At 34.5% G+C, this 18,270-nt stretch overlaps 1 protein-coding gene across 3 annotated transcripts in view; it reads right to left on the bottom strand.

Annotated features, from left to right (window-relative positions):
• Window positions 1-18,270, bottom strand: part of LOC133609487 (cadherin-6-like) — a 156,828-nt gene that overhangs the window by 15,354 nt on the left and 123,204 nt on the right. For all 3 annotated transcript variants that reach the window (XM_061965102.1, XM_061965100.1, XM_061965101.1), the window contains 3 exons: window positions 13,308-13,427; window positions 3,692-3,859; window positions 1,164-1,351 (listed from right to left, as the gene is read on the bottom strand). In XM_061965102.1, the coding sequence (XP_061821086.1) occupies window positions 1,164-1,351; window positions 3,692-3,859; window positions 13,308-13,427 (476 nt within the window). The remainder of the gene's footprint in view (window positions 1-1,163; window positions 1,352-3,691; window positions 3,860-13,307; window positions 13,428-18,270) is intronic.

Raw genomic sequence — 18,270 nt, 5'->3', positions numbered from 1 at the left:
TATACATATATATACACACATATATATATACATATATTTACACATACATATATACACATATATGTATACATACATACGTATGTATATACATATATATATAAACATACGTATGTATGTATATGTATATATATATAAACATACGTATGTGTGTATGTATATATATATACATATATATATATATATGTATATATACATGCATACGTATATACACACATATATACATACATACAAATATATGTATATACACATATGTACTTATATATACATATGTATGTATATATATTTGTATATACTGTACATATGTATGTATGTATATATATTTGTATATACATATGTATGTACATATATTTGTGTATATATATATATACATATATATATATATATATACACACACAAATATGTGTATGTACATATATATGCTCCCACATATGTTTGGCAATCTATTGGAAACCTTGTAATATAAATATTTAACTATTTCATGTTTTTATTCATTATGATTTTTTTTAGATGTTGTTCATTTTTAGTTATTCTCAAGTGACACACCATATCTTGTAATTATTGTCTGGTTGGTGTAAGACATTTTGCTTAACAAATAAAGCTTTGATTAATTTAGAAGAAAATGTTTATTTTTTATTTTTTTTTCAAGTAGATCTTTTGAACAATGCAATCATTTTTTAGAGCACACAAAACAATGTTTTCCTCCCAAAAAATATCGTACAAAGGTTTATACATTTACAAAAGAAGCAAAACCAAAATAACAATATTTTCCAGGAAAAGTCATAATTTCCCTATTTTTTCATCATTTGTTTGTTTCGTATGATTGAAAAAACAATAAATGTGACTTTAATCTTTTAACATGAAAATCTGTTGGTGCTCGGCTTGTAAGAACAACTGGGTTTGAATGTGTCAGAAAATTGTACATTTATGTTTTAATTACCGTATTTTTCGGAGTATAAGTCGCACCGGTGTATTAGTCGCTAATAGTATAAAATATGCAACAATTTACATTTAAGTTTGATTAAAACTTGTTTCACACAAATACAAAAGTGTGAATATGAAATTGAAATCAAATAATTTAGCTCGTCACAACATGATTTATTAGCATTAGCATGCTAAAGTGATTTGAATACAAATATTAGGTAGCAGAAAAACCAGGGTCTGACCTTCCTGAGCACGATGACACCCTCCTGTGAGCTCCTGTTGGTGGACATGTCGAACATTCCAGGCCCGTCGCTGCCGATGATCCTGTAGTCCATGTCCGCGTTCTCGCCGATGTCGTTGTCCACGGCCCGGATGACTCCCACCGGCGAGCCCACCGCGGTGGACTCGGGCACCTTGAACTCATAGAGCGCTGTGGACACAAGAGTGTATTTGAAAGCTCCGATGAGGACAGACCTCGTTAAAACGTCCCCGCGGAGGCCAGGGCGAGCTCAGGTGGGTTAATTGGCTCCAAGATGGAGTCCGCGTGTCGCAATGGAGGCCGCGACCTCGCCCGGGTCTGGATTTATCTGCGGACCTTCATCATCATCGTCATGTGAGCCAGACATCAGGGGGCGGAGCCAACTCAAACTCTCTTCTTCCGTCAAATCCTGTCAGCTAAAAATGTTCTGTTCGCTGACAGGATTTAGGCCCCAGACCATGGTCGGGTGTTGTGTGGCGGAACGGGGGCGCGGGGATGTCCCGTTACCATCTTTTTCTGACTTCTTGGGTTGAGTAAGGCGGAGGTTTTCAAAAACAAAGAACTGGGAGCTAACACGCTATTAGCATGGGGGTGTCACATTAAAATATGTTTACCGTATTTTTCGGAGTATAAGTCGCTCTGGAGTATAAGTTGCACCGGCCTAAAATGCATAATAAAGAAGGAAAAAAACATATATAAGTCGCATTTTTGGGGGAAATGTATTTGATAAAAGCCAACACCAAGAATAGACATTTGAAAGGCAATTTAAAATAAATAAAGAATAGTGAACAACAGGCTGAATAAGTGTACGTTATATGAGGCATAAATAACCAACTGAGAAGGTGCCTGGTATGTTAACGTAACATATTATGGTAAGAGTCATTCAAATAACTATAACATATAGAACATGCTATACGTTTACCAAACAATCTGTCACTCCTAATCGCTAAATCCCATGAAATCTTATACGTCTACGTATGGGACTGCAAGGCATACTTAGTCAACAGCCATACAGTTCACACTGAGGGTGGCCGTGTAAAACAACTTTAACAAATATGCGCCACACTGTGAACCCACACCAAACAAGAATGACCAACACATTTCGGGAGAACATCCGCACCGTAACACAACATAAACACAACAGAACAAATACACAGAATCCCATGCATCCCTAACTCTTCCGGGCTACAATATACACCCCCGCTACCACCAAACCCCGCCCCCCCAACCTCAACCGACGCACTGAGGGGAAGGGGTAGCGGAGGTGTATAATGTAGCCCGGAAGAGTTAGGGATGCATGGGATTCTGGGTATTTGTTCTGTTGTGTTTATGTTGTGTTACGGTGCGGATGTTCTCCCGAAATGTGTTTGTCATTCTTGTTTGGTGTGGGTTCACAGTGTGGCGCATATTTGTAACAGTGTTAAAGTTGTTTATACGGCCACCCTCAGTGTATCCTATATGGCTGTTGACTAAGTATGCCTTGCAGTCGCTCATGTGTATCTGCAGAAGCCGCATACAACATGTAACTGGGCTGGCACGCTGCCAGTAGAGGCTGTCGAGGGCGCTAAAGACAGTCCCATCATGGCACGCCCTTATTATTGTTGTTTGGGTGAAATTCAGTAGACATCCGATAGAATAGTTGCCCTGAATTTCGGGAGTCTCTCGGAAAAATCGGGAGGGTTGGCAAGTATGACGCTGTCAAGCGCCATTCATATAAAACTCGCGGGCCGCGCTAACATAAAATTTTCATACTAAGGTGCGTGCCGCAAAATAACTTCTCGCGGGCCGCGTGTCTGGTTTATACATAGCACAAAGCAAAAAAAAACTGTATTCAGTGTTATTTCATTTTAAATTTCAAAAGAGTTTTGTGGCTCCCATAGTTTCCTTCAATTTGAGTGGTAAAGGTTGACGACCCCTGGTCTAGTCTCTTACGTGAATGAGCTAAATAATATTATTTGATATTTTACGCTAATGTGTTAATAATTTCACACATAAGTCGCTCCTGAGTATAAGTCGCACCCCCGGCCAAACTATGAAAAAAAAATGCGACTTATAGTCCGAGAAATACGGTATTTACTTCTTGGGCACAAGTGAGCAAGGGGAATGACTTTACGTTCATGAAAAATAAAAGTGGGGACAACATCTGCAGACTAAGAAACAATTAGCGGGCTCTTACTCAGGTTGTCGAAGGTCGTCGCAAGTGAGAAAGAAATGCGTTATTTGGAATTGCAGCTGCATGCTAACGGGTTATTAGCATGGGGTCTGGTGGTGGTAGCGTTGCAAAATTCCAAGAATATTCAGAATTGGAAACTTTCCAAGGGAATTAACGGGAATGAATGGGAATAAACATTGAATGCAACATGCTAGATCTTGCAGCATGATTATTAGCTAAAGCAACCTGAATTAATGCAAATTCAGTTGAATTTCAACCCTGCACAGTGCATTCCTCCATCACATGTGCAGTGCATTCAGGGCCCCAAAGGGATGCTGAGCCCGGCCCCCAAAACTCACTCTTGGTGAAGCGCGGCGGGTTGTCGTTGATGTCAGAGAGCGTGATGCTGACGGTGGTGGTCCCCGACAGACCCCCCATCTGTCCTGCCATGTCCTTAGCCTGGATGACCACCTGGTAGTTCTCCTTGACCTCCCGGTCCATGCCGGGCAGGGCTGTCTTGATCAAGCCTGAACAAAAAAAACAAAATGACTTTTTATTGATTTCAAACATACAATTATTAGCACCATTATTCGTGTTATGAATAATAATATTGATTATGATAATCATTTCCAGTTTAGATTTTTTTTTTAAATGGGGCAGGTAAAAAGTAATGTTTTCCCAGAAACATATTGTATAATTTCATTATTAAACTAATATAAAAAACAATGATCACATAAAATAAAATATTCATTAAAATTATAATAATTTGCATACTTTTGATATTTCCAAGAAATAAATATATTACTTAGGGAAGAGAGTCATTTAAAAAAAATACATTTTTCCAAAAGGGGCATCTTTAAAAAATGTTTTTATATATATACAATTAAAAAAAAGGTGTCAAACTCCTGGCCTAGGGAGGTATTTTATCTATTAATTATTTATTTATTTAATATTAGTAATTAATACGGTACCAATATTGATCACCATAAAGTCACCTGTAGTTGGAGCAAAGAGGGTAAGAGTGGCTCAACAGCGCCCCTGCTGGTTGCACTGCAGCATTGCAGTGCATTGAGCCTGGCAGGGATGTACCGTACAGTAAGCAGTACAGTAAGCCAGTGTGGTACGAGGCTCCATCTAGTGGTACGCCAAATAATCACTTAAATATTCAAACACAGTGTGACTGTTCAAACTGTGTGTAAAGTTACAGTGGGCAAAATTATTAAATAAACGTGTGCAATAAAACCTCTGTCTTGTTTTTAATGCATACTTAGGCCTACTACGCTACTGTACTTTAATGTTGGAACTTGGAGAGACAAGTGTTTTCTGAGGTGGTACTTGGTGAAAGAAGCCTGAGAACCACTGCAGTAAGCAGTACAGTAAGAAGTATAGTAAGAAGTACAGTACAGTAAGCAATACAGTGAAAATTACAGTAATAGTATAGTAAGAAGTACAGTAATAATTACAGTAGCAGTACAGTAAGAATTACAGTAGCAGTATGAAGTATAGTAAGCAGTACAGTAAGAATTACAGTAGCAGTATGAAGTATAGTAAGCAGTACAGTAAGAATTGCAGTAGCAGTACAGTAAGAATTACAGTACAAGTACAGTAAGAATTACAGTAGCAGTATGCAGTACAGTAAGAGTATATTAAGCAGTACAGTAAGAATTGCAGTAAGAATTACAGTAGCAGTATGAAGTACAGTAAAAGTATAGTAAGCAGTACAGCAAGAGTATATTAAGCAGTACAGTAAGAATTACAGTAGCAGTACAGTAAGAATTACAGTAGCAGTATGAAGTACAGTAAGAGTATAGTAAGCAGTACAGTAAGAGTATAGTAAGCAGAACAGTATGAATTGCAGTAGCAGTACAGTAAGAATTACTGTAGCCGTATGAAGTACAGTAGGAGTATAGTAAGCAGTACAGTAGGAGTATAGTAAGCAGTACAGTAAAATGGCAGTAGCAGTACAGTAAGAATCACAGTAGCAGTATTAAGTACAGTAAGAGTATAGTAAGCAGTACAGTAAGAATTGCAGTAGCAGTACAGTAAGAATTGCAGTAGCCGTATGAAGTACAGTAAGCAGTACAGTAAGAATTACAGTAGCAGTACAGTAAGAATCACAATAGCAGCATGAACAGTAAGTATGGCAGTAGCAGTATGAAGTACAGCAAGAGTATAGTCAGCAGTACAGTAAGAGTATAGCAAGCAGTACATTAAGAATTGCATTATCAGTACAGTAAGAATTACAGTAGCAGTATGAAGTACAGTAAGAGTATAGTAAGCAGTACAGTAGTAATCACAGTAGCAGTATGAAGTACAGTAAGAGTATAGTAAGCAGTACATTAAGAATTGCAGTAGCAGTACAGTTAGAATTACAGTAGCAGTATGAAGTACAGTAAGAGTATATTAAGCTGTACAGTAAGAATTGCAGTAACAGTACAGTAAAAATGACAGTAGCGGTATAAATGCAGTATGAGTATAGTAAGCAGTACAGTAAGAATTATAGTAGCAGTATGAAGTACAGTAAGAGTATAGTAAGTAGAACAGTAAGAATTGCAGTAGCAGTATGAAGTACAGTAAGAGTATAGTAAGCAGTACAGTGAGAATTGCAGTACAGTAAGAATTACAGTAGCAGTATGAAGTACAGTAAGAGTATAGTAAGCAATACAGTAAGAGTAGCAGTAAGCAGTACAGTAAGAATTAGAGTAGCAGTAAGCAGTACAGTAAGAGTATAGTAAGCAGTACAGTAAGAATTGCAGTAGCAGTACAGTAAGAATTACAGTACAAGTACAGTAAGAATTACAGTAGCAGTATGAAGTACAGTAAGAGTATATTAAGCAGTACAGTAAGAATTGCAGTAGCAGTGCAGTAAGAATTACAGTAGCAGTATGAAGTACAGTAAAAGTATAGTAAGCAGTACAGTAAGAGTATATTAAGCAGTACAGTAAGAATTACAGTAGCAGTATGAAGTACAGCAAGAGTATATTAAGCAGTACAGTAAGAATTGCAGTAGCAGTACAGTAAGAATTACAGTAGCAGTATGAAGTACAGTAAGAGTATAGTAAGCAGTACAGTAAGAGTATAGTAAGCAGAACAGTATGAATTGCAGTAGCAGTACAGTAAGAATTACTGTAGCAGTATGAAGTACAGTAAGAGTATAGTAAGCAGTACAGTAAGAATTACAGTAGCAGTATGAAGTACAGTAGGAGTATAGTAAGCAGTACAGTAGGAGTATAGTAAGCAGTGCAGTAGCAGTACAGTAAGAATCACAGTAGCAGTATTAAGTACAGTAAGCAGTACAGTAAGAATTACAGTAGCAGTACAGTAAGAATCACAATAGCAGCATGAAGTACAGTAAGAGTATAGTAAGCAGTACAGTAAGAATGGCAGTAGCAGTATGAAGTACAGCAAGAGTATAGCAAGCAGTACATTAAGAATTGCAGTATTAGTACAGTAAGAATTACAGTAGCAGTATGAAGTACAGTAAGAGTATGGTAAGCAGTACATTAAGAATTGCAGTAGCAGTACAGTTAGAATTACAGTAGCAGTATGAAGTACAGTAAGAGTATATTAAGCTGTACAGTAAGAATTGCAGTAGCAGTACAGTAAAAATTACAGTAGCGGTATAAAATGCAGTATGAGTATAGTAAGCAGTACAGTAAGAATTATAGTGGCAGTATGAAGTACAGTAAGAGTATAGTAAGCAGTACAGTGAGAATTGCAGTAGCAGTACAGTAAGAATTACAGTAGCAGTATGAAGTACAGTAAGAGTATAGTAAGCAATACAGTAAGAGTAGCAGTAAGCAGTACAGTAAGAGTATAGTGAGAAGTACAGTAAGAATTAGAGTATAGTAAGCAGTACAGTAAGAATTAGAGTAGCAGTAAGCAGTACAGTAAGAATTAGAGTAGCAGTAAGTAGCAGAGGTGTGGACTCGAGTCACATGACTTGGACTCGAGTCAGACTCGAGTCATGAATTTGATGACTTTAGACTCGACTTGACAAAATGTAAAAAGACTTGCAACTCGACTTAGACTTTAACATCAATGACTTGTGACTTCACTTGGACTTGAGCCTTTTGAATTGACATGACTTGACATGACTTGCTACTTTCCCCAAAACCCAAAGATGAAAAAGTTATTCGGGAGCGCTCCGTATTTTTCATTGTGTACTTGTCTATCAGCGTTGCGTGTGTCAGCTGGTGTGGTCTCAGTACAACAGCCAATCAAATTAGATCTACTTTGTTTTCATCACACAGCATTCATCCAATCAAATTGCAGGACAACCAACGAAGAAGACATGTCCAAACCACACGCCAGTGAACAAAAAATGATACCTAAAATAATTTTGTTTGGGTATAAAAATTACGAGGTGGTCAACACAAAACGGTTTGCAGTATGCAACACATGCGGTTCGAAAATGACTGATGGAGAGGCAACAACTTCCAACTTCGTCCGGCATTTGAAGTTGCACAAAGAACGGTAAGTTTTGAATGTAAGATAACGTTTATTGGCTAAGTAACGTGACTTTTATTTGCTGTGTAGTTAAATCAGTGAGGCTGTAAACTCACTGCTAACGTTATAACGTTATTGCAAACACGGGAATCTGTTGCAGTTCACTACCTTATTCATACTTTTTGTTCAGTGATTTTTTTTAAGCAGGGTTACGTTAGTCAATATATCACACGTAACGTTAGACGGCGGTCAGCAGCACCGCGTATTTTAGCCACCTAAAAAAAGACAAAAATAGTCAAATAAAGGTCAGTTAAAATGTATACTATATTATGAATATGTGTACCGTTTTAGCTAGCTTTCTGACATACTGTTGGTTGTTTACCTCAGTGGTCCCCAACCACCGGGCCACGGCCCGGTACTGGTCCGTGGATCGATTGGTATCGGGCCGCACAAGAATTTTTTTTTTTTTCTTTTCTTTTTTTAATTAAATCAACATAAAAAACACAAGATACACTTACAAGTAGTGCACCAACCCAAAACAACTCTCTCCCCCTTTTGTTCTGGGCATTGAACATGAAGACTCTTCCTTCACTGTTCCGAGTGGCCATGAGAGTCTTGGCAGTGCCTGCCTCCAGTGCTCCAGTGGAGCGAGTTTTCAGCCATGGTGGCATCATACTACGCCCCCATCGTGCACAAATGACTGACAGACTCTACAACTTTTTTATGTTCACGTATATGTCATGTTTTTTCAATGTTAACACTTTTGTACAAATAAGTACATTTGCACTTTATTTTTCAATGTGTTTGTTCTGTAAAGGAATGAGTTAATGTTTAAAATGACTGGTTAATAGTGCTATTATAAAGTGCAATGTCAGCACAATTTTCTTTCCTGCAATTTAAAATGCACTTGTTTTAATAAATAAATACAGCGTTTGAAAAGCATACACAATCTGTGTTAATATATTAGTCTGTGGTTAAAAGGACTTGAAAGGACTCGAAACTCAAAATGCAGGACTTAGGACTTGACTTGAGACTTTCCAGTCTTGACTTTGGACTTGACTCGGGGCTTGCCTGTCTTGACTCGGGACTTGACTCGGACTTGAGGGCAAAGACTTGAGACTTACTTGTGACTTGCAAAACAATGACTTGGTCCCACCTCTGGTAAGTAGTACAGTAAGAGTATAGTAAGCAGTACAGTAGGAATTAGAGTAGCAGTAAGCCGTACAGTAAGAATTAGAGTAGCAGTAAGTAATACAGTAAGAGTATAGTAAGCAGTACAGTAAGAATTAGAGTAGCAGTAAGTAGTACAGTAAGAGTATAGTAAGCAGTACAGTAGGAATTAGAGTAGCAGTAAGCAGTACAGTAAGAATTAGAGTAGCAGTAAGCAGTACAGTAAGAGTATAGTAAGCAGTACAGTAAGAATTAGAGTAGCAGTAAGCAGTACAGTAAGAATTAGAGTAGCAGTAAGCAGTACAGTAAGAGTATAGTAATCAGTACAGTCAGAATTAGAGTAGCAGTAAGCAGTACAGTAAGAGCGCTGCACTTTCCCAGGGTCCCTGCAGTCTAATTCACTGCGTGCATTTCCTCAGCTTCATAAAGTCGCGTCGTAAAGATAATGAACTTCCTTCCTCAGGTGGCAAGCGAGCATCAAACATCCCAGCGCGCCACACCTCAAAATAGTCGCCGCCGCGTCAGCCCGGCCTCGAATTAACGACGCTTTCATCTCTGAGATTTATGCGCCCTCGCGCCGCCTAATGAAGTCGCCGGGAAGATTTTATTAGGAGGAGGCTCGTAGTGTTGCTTTAATTTAGGGGCGGTCTCCAACGTGATTGATCTGCGTCGTTACAAGGATCGTTTGCACCATTAGGATTTTTGATAGTTAATTACCTTTTATTGTCACGCCTTTACTTTGAAATGTGACCTCAACGTGTGCTGAATAGTCCAACTTATCCAATAAACCCCCTCATTTATTAATCAGTAAGATTGTTCTCGTAAAGTCCAAAAGTTGACTTTCTTCTTCCCTCTTCGAGTTATTGAGCGCTTAAAATGTCACCTCGTAAAGCTTTTAATTTGAAATGCGCTGGCAAATGCAAGTAAACAGGAAGTACATGTATTTACTTTATTGCAACAGCAATAAGATATCCTCATTTAACGATTAGCAACCGTTCATGTAGTAAATGTTTTTTGTTTAAAAACAAACAAAAAGCCAGACAATTAAAAAAAAAAGTTTAAATATTAGAATAGAATAGAAATAATAGATGTTTAATTATTTAAAAAATGAGGAGTGGAGAAACAAGTAATATATTGTAGTAATATAAAACCAATCTTTTTTTTTTTTTTTTTTATTAATGGGACTAAAAAGTCTCTGTATGTTCTCCTTTTAACTTTTATTGATCATAAAACCTTTTACTATTAGTTTTTAATCACATTTGAATTGTCTTTGGCCCTTCTCCTCTCCACTCTGTCACACTTGTGTTAAAAATAAAAGTGTGTTAGAAATAAAATACATCATTAATATTATTGTATTTTTTTCCAGAATAATAGTATAATTCCAGAAATAAAAAGTAATATTTGTTAATATACTTTGCATACGTGTGATATTCCTAATATTTAAATATCTTATTTTAGGGAAGAGAGTCATATTTTAAAAAAATTAAAAATATATATATATATATATATATATATATAAATATATATATATATATATATATATATATATATATATATATATATATATATGTTTTAGAAAAATGTGTATATTTTGAAGTCAAACTTCATACAATTTCAAGGGAAAAAGTTGTAAACTTACTAGAATAAAGTGTAATAATAAAGTGTAACGTTCTTTTGTATTCTATGTTTGTTTTAACCGCCGTGTGAAAGAGAAATGTGTCATTTAACGTGTGCGGTTTGTTTGTTTAATACAAATAGACAAGACATATTAACACACGGGATGTGCGATACCACTGATTTTCTTTCCGATACGGAGTACAATTCAGGCTGCTATCGGCGATACTTGGTAATAATATACCTAATGAGTCTATTAAAATGTAAAAAGTACGTATTTCAAGTGTTGCTGCTTTAGGGAATCATCGTCAAATGATATAAAATCACAGGGCGAAACGAATAATGGCGTTATTTTGCACTGAATGTCTTATTTGATTTATAATCAACAGATAGTGGCATTATTTTGCACTGAATGTCTTATTTCATTTATAACTAATGAATAATGGCATTATTTTGCACTGAATGTGTTATTTGATTTATAATCAACAAATAATGGCATTATTTTGCACTGAATGTGTTGTTTGATTTGTAATCAACTCTGTATGTAATAGTCTAGAATAAACGTATACATACACTTATTATACCGACTGACTCGTTTTAACTGCCCGTCATTTTCTAGAAGTACTTAATCAGGCGTAGAAAAAGTAGTTCCTATCAACCGCGTTTCATTTCGACACCATCTCAATGTTTTGGTTAAATTACACCGACTTCCTGTTAATGGTACACATGATCTCAAATAAATCACGTATCCATGTTTTGATTTGAGAATCGATATTAGAGCGTAAAGGTATCGATCCGCTCATCACTATTGTGTACTTTAATTATGACAGATTATAGCAAGGATGCTAATTAAAGAAAACAGATTCAGCACTAAACAATAAAAATATATACTTATTTAGAAATGTGAAAGAAGAAGAACAAAACATAATTTTACTAAAATAAAGTTGAATAATTTAATTTAAATAATGTGAATTTTAGTCAAATAAATTTGAATTTAATTTAAAAAATTTGATTTTTACTAAAATAAAGTTGAATAATTTAATTTAAATGTGAATTTTACTCAAATAAAGTTGAATTTAATTTAAATAATGTGATTTTTACTCAAATAAAGTTGAATAATTTAATTTAAATAATGCGAATTTTACTAAAATAAAGTTGAATAATTTAATTTAAATAATGTGAATTTTACTTAGTTTAATAATTTGATTTAATATGAATTTTACTCAAATAAAGTTGAATTTAATTTAAATAATGTGATTTTTACTAAAATAAAGTTGAATAATTTAATTTAAATGATGTGAATTTTGCTAAAATAAAGTTGAATAATTTAATTTAAATAATGTGAATTTTACTTAAATAAAGTTGAATAATTTGATTTAATATACATTTTACTCAAATAAAGTTGAATTTAATTAAATGATGTGAATTTTACTCAAATTTAAATTTAATTTAAAAAAAATAAATTTTTACTCAAATAAAGTTAAATAATTTAATTTAAATGTGAATTTTACTCAAATAAAGTTTAATTTAATTTAAATACTGCGATTTTTACTAAAATTAAGTTGAATAATTTCATTTAAATGTGAATTTTACTCAAATAAAGTTCAATTTCATTTAAATAATGTGATTTTTACTCAAATAAAGTTTAAAAATGTCATTTAAATAAAGTGAATTTTACTCAAATAAAGTTGAATAATTTAATTTAAATAGTGTGATTTGTACTTAAAGTTGAATAATTTGATTTAATATGAATTTTACTCAAATTAAATGATGTGAATTTTACTCAAATTTAAATTTCATTTAAAAAATTTGATTTTTTCTAAAATAAAATTGAATAATTTCATTTAAATAATGTGAATTTTACTCAAATAAAGTTTAATTTAATTTAAATAATGTGATTTTTACTCAAATAAAGTTGAATAATTTAATTTAAATAATGTGATTTGTACTTAAATAAAGTTGAATAATTTGATTTAATATGAATTTTACTCAAATAAAGTTGAATTCAATTTAAATGTGATTTTTACTCAATTAAAGTTGAATCATTTAATTTAAATAATGTGAGTTTTACTAAAATAAAGTTGAATAATTTCATTTTAAAAATAATTTGATTTTTACCCAAATAAAATTGAATTGAATTCAAATAATGTGATTTTTACTCAAATAAAGTTGAATAATATAATTTAAATAATGTGATTTTTGAGGGAGAAAAGTACAATTATTTTGAGAAAAAGTACGTTCTAAGGTTTTTTTTTCAAGAAAAACAGAATAGTTTGAGAAAATATTTTTTATATTTTGGAGAGTGTGTGTGTCAAGGAAAAATCCATCCATCCATGTTCTACCGCTTGTCCCTTTTGGGGTCATATTTTATAAAAAAAAAAAAAAAAAGTCAAATTAAAAAGTAATTAAAGATGAAATGATGATGTTAGTGAGCTGTAAGAACTAATCCTGCTCATATGAAGTCATGTCACATGTGCTAAAACATATTAGTGATAATCCTCTCACTAATCCGCAAATGGACTTTTTTATGCTCCTTCCCCTTTTTGTTGTTTCATCAGGATGTCATCCAGAGCTCACATTAATCATTCAAACTACATTTTGGGTCCCGTCGTTTTGCCAACATGTCTGATCCAAATACCCTCCCCCATTTAGCCTCGCCAAGCCAGCTGGCGCCATTTCGGATCTATCCAATGGGAAATGTAGTTTTCCTGTGAAGCGTTGGAGAAGAAACGGAACACTGACCAGTTTCTGGGTCCACAGAGAAGTAGGGCTGGCCCTCCAGGATGCTGTAGACCACCTTGGCGCTGTTCCCGTAGGTGGCGTCGTCTGCGTCTAAGGCCGTCACCTGGATGACCGACGTACCTGCAGAGAGGGAGCCTCTTTAAATTATGTCCAATTGTATCCTTCCTAGCTGCTACGTGCTAATTGTTACATGCTAATTATTGTGTTTTGAATGTTGATGCTAATTGCTACATGCTAAATGTTACATGCTAATTATTGTGTTCTGAATGTTGATGCTAATTGCTACGTGCTAAATGTTACATGCTAATTATTGTGTTCTGAAAGTTGATGCTAATTGCTACGTGTTAAATGTTACAAGCTAATTAGTGTGTTTTGAATGTTGATGCTAATTGCTACGTGCTAAATGTTACATGCTAATCATTGTGTTCTGAAAATTGACGCTAATTGCTACGTGCTAAATGTTACATGCTAATTATTGTGTTTTGAATGTTGATGCTAATTGCTACGTGCTAAATGTTACATGCTAATTATTGTGTTCTGAAAGTTGATGCTAATTGCTGCGTGCTAAATTTTACATGCTAATTATTGTGTTCTGAAAGTCGATGCTAATTGCTACGTGCTAAATGTTACATGCTAATTATTGTGTTTTGAATGTTGATGCTAATTGCTAAGTGCTAAATGTTACATGCTAATCATTGTGTTCTGAAAATTGACGCTAATTGCTACGTGCTAAATGTTACATGCTAATTATTGTGTTCTGAACGTTGATGCTAATTGCTACGTGCTACATGTTACATGCTAATTATTGTGTTCTGAACGTTGATGCTAGTTGCTGCGTGCTAAATTTTACATGCTAATTATTGTGTTCTGAAAGTCGATGCTAATTGCTACGTGCTAAATGTTACATGCTAATTACTGTGTTTAGAATGTTGATGCTAATTGCTATGTGCTAAATGTTACATGCTAATTATTGTGTTCTGAATGTTGATGCTAATTGCTAAGTGCTCAATGTTACATGCTAATTATTGTGTTCTGAACGTTGATGCTAATTGTTGATGCTAATTGTTGATAATGATTGTTACATGCCAATTGGCAAATTGTTGCGTGCCAAATGTTACATGGTAATTGTTGCATGCTCGTTGTTACATGGCAATTGTTTTGTGCTAAATGTTGATGTTAATTGTTGATAATAATTGTTACATGCCAACTGTTGAATGCAAATTGTTACGTGCTAAATGTTACATGTTATTGTTGCATGCTAGCTGTTACATGGCAATTGTTTTGTGCTAAATGTCGATGCTAATTGTTGATAATAATTGTTACATGCCAATTGTTGAATGCTAATTGTTACATGCTAAATGTTGATGCTAATTGTTGATAATAATTGTTACATGCCAATTGTTAAATGCTAATTGCTACGTGCTAAATGTTGATACTAATTGTTGATAATTGTTACATGCCAATTGTTAAATGCTAATTTCTGCGTGCTAAATGTTGATGCTAATTGTTGATAATAATTGTTAAACGCCAATTGTTACGTGCCAAATGTTACATGGTAATTGTTGCGTGCTCGTTGTTACATGGCAATTGTTTTGTGCTGAATGTTGATGCTAATTGTTGATAATAATTGTTACATGCCCATTGTTAAATGCTAATTGCTACGTGCTAAATGTTGATGCTAATTGTTGATGATAATTGTTAAATGCTAATTGGTACGTGCTAAATGTTGATAATAATTGTTGATAATAATTGTTACATGCCAATTGTTGCATGGTCATTGTTACATGGCAATTGTTTTGTGCTAAATGTTGATGGTAATTGTTGATAATAATTGTTACATGCCAATTGTTAAATGCTAATTGCTACGTACTAAATGTTGATGCTAATTGTTGATAATAATTGTTACATGACAATTGTTGGATGCTAATTGCTACGTGCTATGTTGATGCAAATTATTGATAATAATTGGTACATGCCAATTGTTAATTGCTGCGTGCTAAATGTTGATGCTAATTGTTGATAATAGCATTTAACAATGCCAATTGTTAAATGCTAATGTTTACATACTAAATGTTACATGGTAATTGTTGCATGCTAGTTCTTACATGCCAATTGTTTTGTGCTAAATGTTGATGCTAATTGTTGATAATAATTGTTACATGCCAATTGTTAAATGCTAATTGTTATGTGCCAAATGTTACATGGCAATTGTTTTGTACTGAATGTTACGTAATAATTGTTACGTGCTAATGGTCACGGGCTAAATGCTGATGCTAATTGTTGCGAGCTAATTGTTGCATGCTCATTTTTACGTGCTAAATGTTGATGCTAACTGTTGACAATAATTATTACGTGCCAATTGTAACATGTTAATTGTTACATGCTAAATAATATTGCTAATTGTAACAATATTTTACGTGCTAAATAATATCGCTGGTTGTTCATGCTAACTGTTGCGTGCTAATTGTTACATGCTAATGTTTACGTACTAAATGACGACGCTGACTGGTACGTGCCAACTCTTACAGGCTCAGGCTTGTCATCAGGAGGCCAAAAACAACAAAAAAAGTATGATCCTTTGTGTTTGGTGGCGAGGCCAATGTGGCGCCCGGCTGTGCGGAGTGTTGCCTCATTACACACGCAGCCAAATCAAGTGAGGGGAAATATTTAAGCGTGACGCAACGTGCTAACGAGAAAATGGATAGATGCTAATGTGCTAACTCGCTTTTTTTCCTTCTTTTTCGTTCCACAGAACGTAGCTGCAGCGGTGACATCACACCTCGCCTGTTGTTACACCTGGGTCACGTGACTTTGGCCCTACTTAAAGTATGTACTCAGAGTTACAAGTTACTTCATTACTTGCTGAGAGAAGGAAATATTTATACGGACAAAACACATTAAAATAGTCATTCCTGGGAATCAAATTGTTGGTACTTTTGTGTGTTCATGTGTTGACAAAAAATAATAAACAACACATACGTAACAGTAATAATAACTCTGCTGTTCCTTCACTTGCAGGTACTATTATGTATGCCTCATTCCTGTGAGAACCCTGCGTGTGACTGAAGAATTAAGGTTGTTGAAGTTATCCGGGACTTGCTGCAGTTTGCTCCAACCATCACCGGGTGAGCAGATAATACTATATCATCTCTTTCTGACTTATCAGGTCTTCACAGCCACGCATTCTTCCCTCAAGTGAGGGGATGAGGCAACCTGAATTCAGACCCACTCTAGAGTGGACTCTGCACGCTCTTGCAATTCCAAGACGTTACCTGCAGTAGTGTAGAGACTACGCTGTGTTGCCTAGTCTAGAAGTAGTCAATGACATTAAAAAGAATCTTGGTTTTTGTTGCACCCTACAAAGTGTTGATACTGTAAATATTGTACTTATTACACACCAGCGGTTTGATTTTAACAAGCAACTTAGTTATTATTTTATTGGAGCTTTACTGTGTTTGAAAAGCTCCACTTTTCACAATGCGCCAGCTTGCTGCTATTATCCATTGGCTTTGCTAATGATTGCCACTAATTAGCATCAGCAATTTTACATGGCGATTTTAACACCTTCAAATTTGGTAAAAAAATAAATAAATTGCTGATGCTAATTAGTGGCAATCAATAGCAAATTTGAAGGTGTTAAAATCGCCATGCAAAATTGCTAATGCTAATTAGTGGCAATCAATAGCAAATTTGAAGGTGTTAAAATCGCCATGTAAAATTGCTAATCCATTGGCTTTGCTATTGATTGCCACTAATTAGCATTAGCAATTTTACATGGCAATTTTAACACCTTCAAATTTGGTGGAAAAAAAAAATTGCTGATGCTAATTAGTGGTAATCAATAGCAAACTTAAAGGTGTTGAAATCGCCATGTAAAATTGCTAATGCTAATTAGTGGCAATCAATAGCAAATTTGAAGGTGTTGAAATCGCCATGTAAAATTGCTAATGCATTGGCTTTGCTATTGATTGCCACTAATTAGCATCAGCAATTTTTAATTTTTTTTCACCAAATTTGAAGGTGTTAAAATCGCCATGTAAAATTGCTGATGCTAATTAATGGCAATCAATAGCAAATATGAAGGTGTTAAAATCGCCATGTAAAATTGCTAATCCATTGGCTTTGCTATTGATTGCCACTAATTAGCATTAGCAATTTTTTATTTTTTTTCACCAAATTTGAAGGTGTTAAAATCGCCATGTAATATTGCTGATGCTAGCTAATTAGTGGCAATCAATAGCAAATTTGAAGGTGTTAAAATCACCGTGTAAAATTGCTAATCCATTGGCTTTGCTATTGATTGCCACTAATTAGCATTAGCAATATTCCATGGCGATTTTAACACCTTCAAATTTGGTGAAACAAAAAAAAATTGCTGATGCTAATTAGTGGCAATCAATAGCAAATTTGAAGGTGTTAAAATCACCATGTAAAATTGCTAATCCATTGGTTTTGCTTATGATTGCCACTAATTAGCATTAGCAATATTCTAAGGCAATTTTAACACCTTCAAATTTGGTGAAAAAAAAAGAAATTGCTGATGCTAATTAGTGGCAATCAATAGCAAATTTGAAGGTGTTTAAATCGATATGTAAAATTGCTAATCCTTTGGCTTTGCTATTAATTGCCACTAATTAGCATTAGCAATTTTACATGGCAATTTTAACACCTTCAGATTTGGTGAAAAAAAAAAATTGCTGATGCTAATTAGTGGTAATCAATAGCAAACTTAAAGGTGTTGAAATCGCCATGTAAAATTGCTGATGCTAATTAGTGGCAATCAATAGCAAATTTGAAGGTGTTGAAATCGCCATGTAAAATTGCTAATGCATTGGCTTTGCTATTGATTGCCACTAATTAGCATCAGCAATTTTTAATTTTTTTTCACCAAATTTGAAGGTGTTAAAATCGCCATGTAAAATTGCTGATGCTAATTAATGGCAATCAATAGCAAATTTGAAGG

This window comes from Nerophis lumbriciformis, linkage group LG07 (assembly GCF_033978685.3).
Source record: "Nerophis lumbriciformis linkage group LG07, RoL_Nlum_v2.1, whole genome shotgun sequence".
NCBI classification, from domain to species: domain Eukaryota; kingdom Metazoa; phylum Chordata; class Actinopteri; order Syngnathiformes; family Syngnathidae; genus Nerophis; species Nerophis lumbriciformis.
This window is presented reverse-complemented; position numbering and strand designations above follow the sequence as displayed.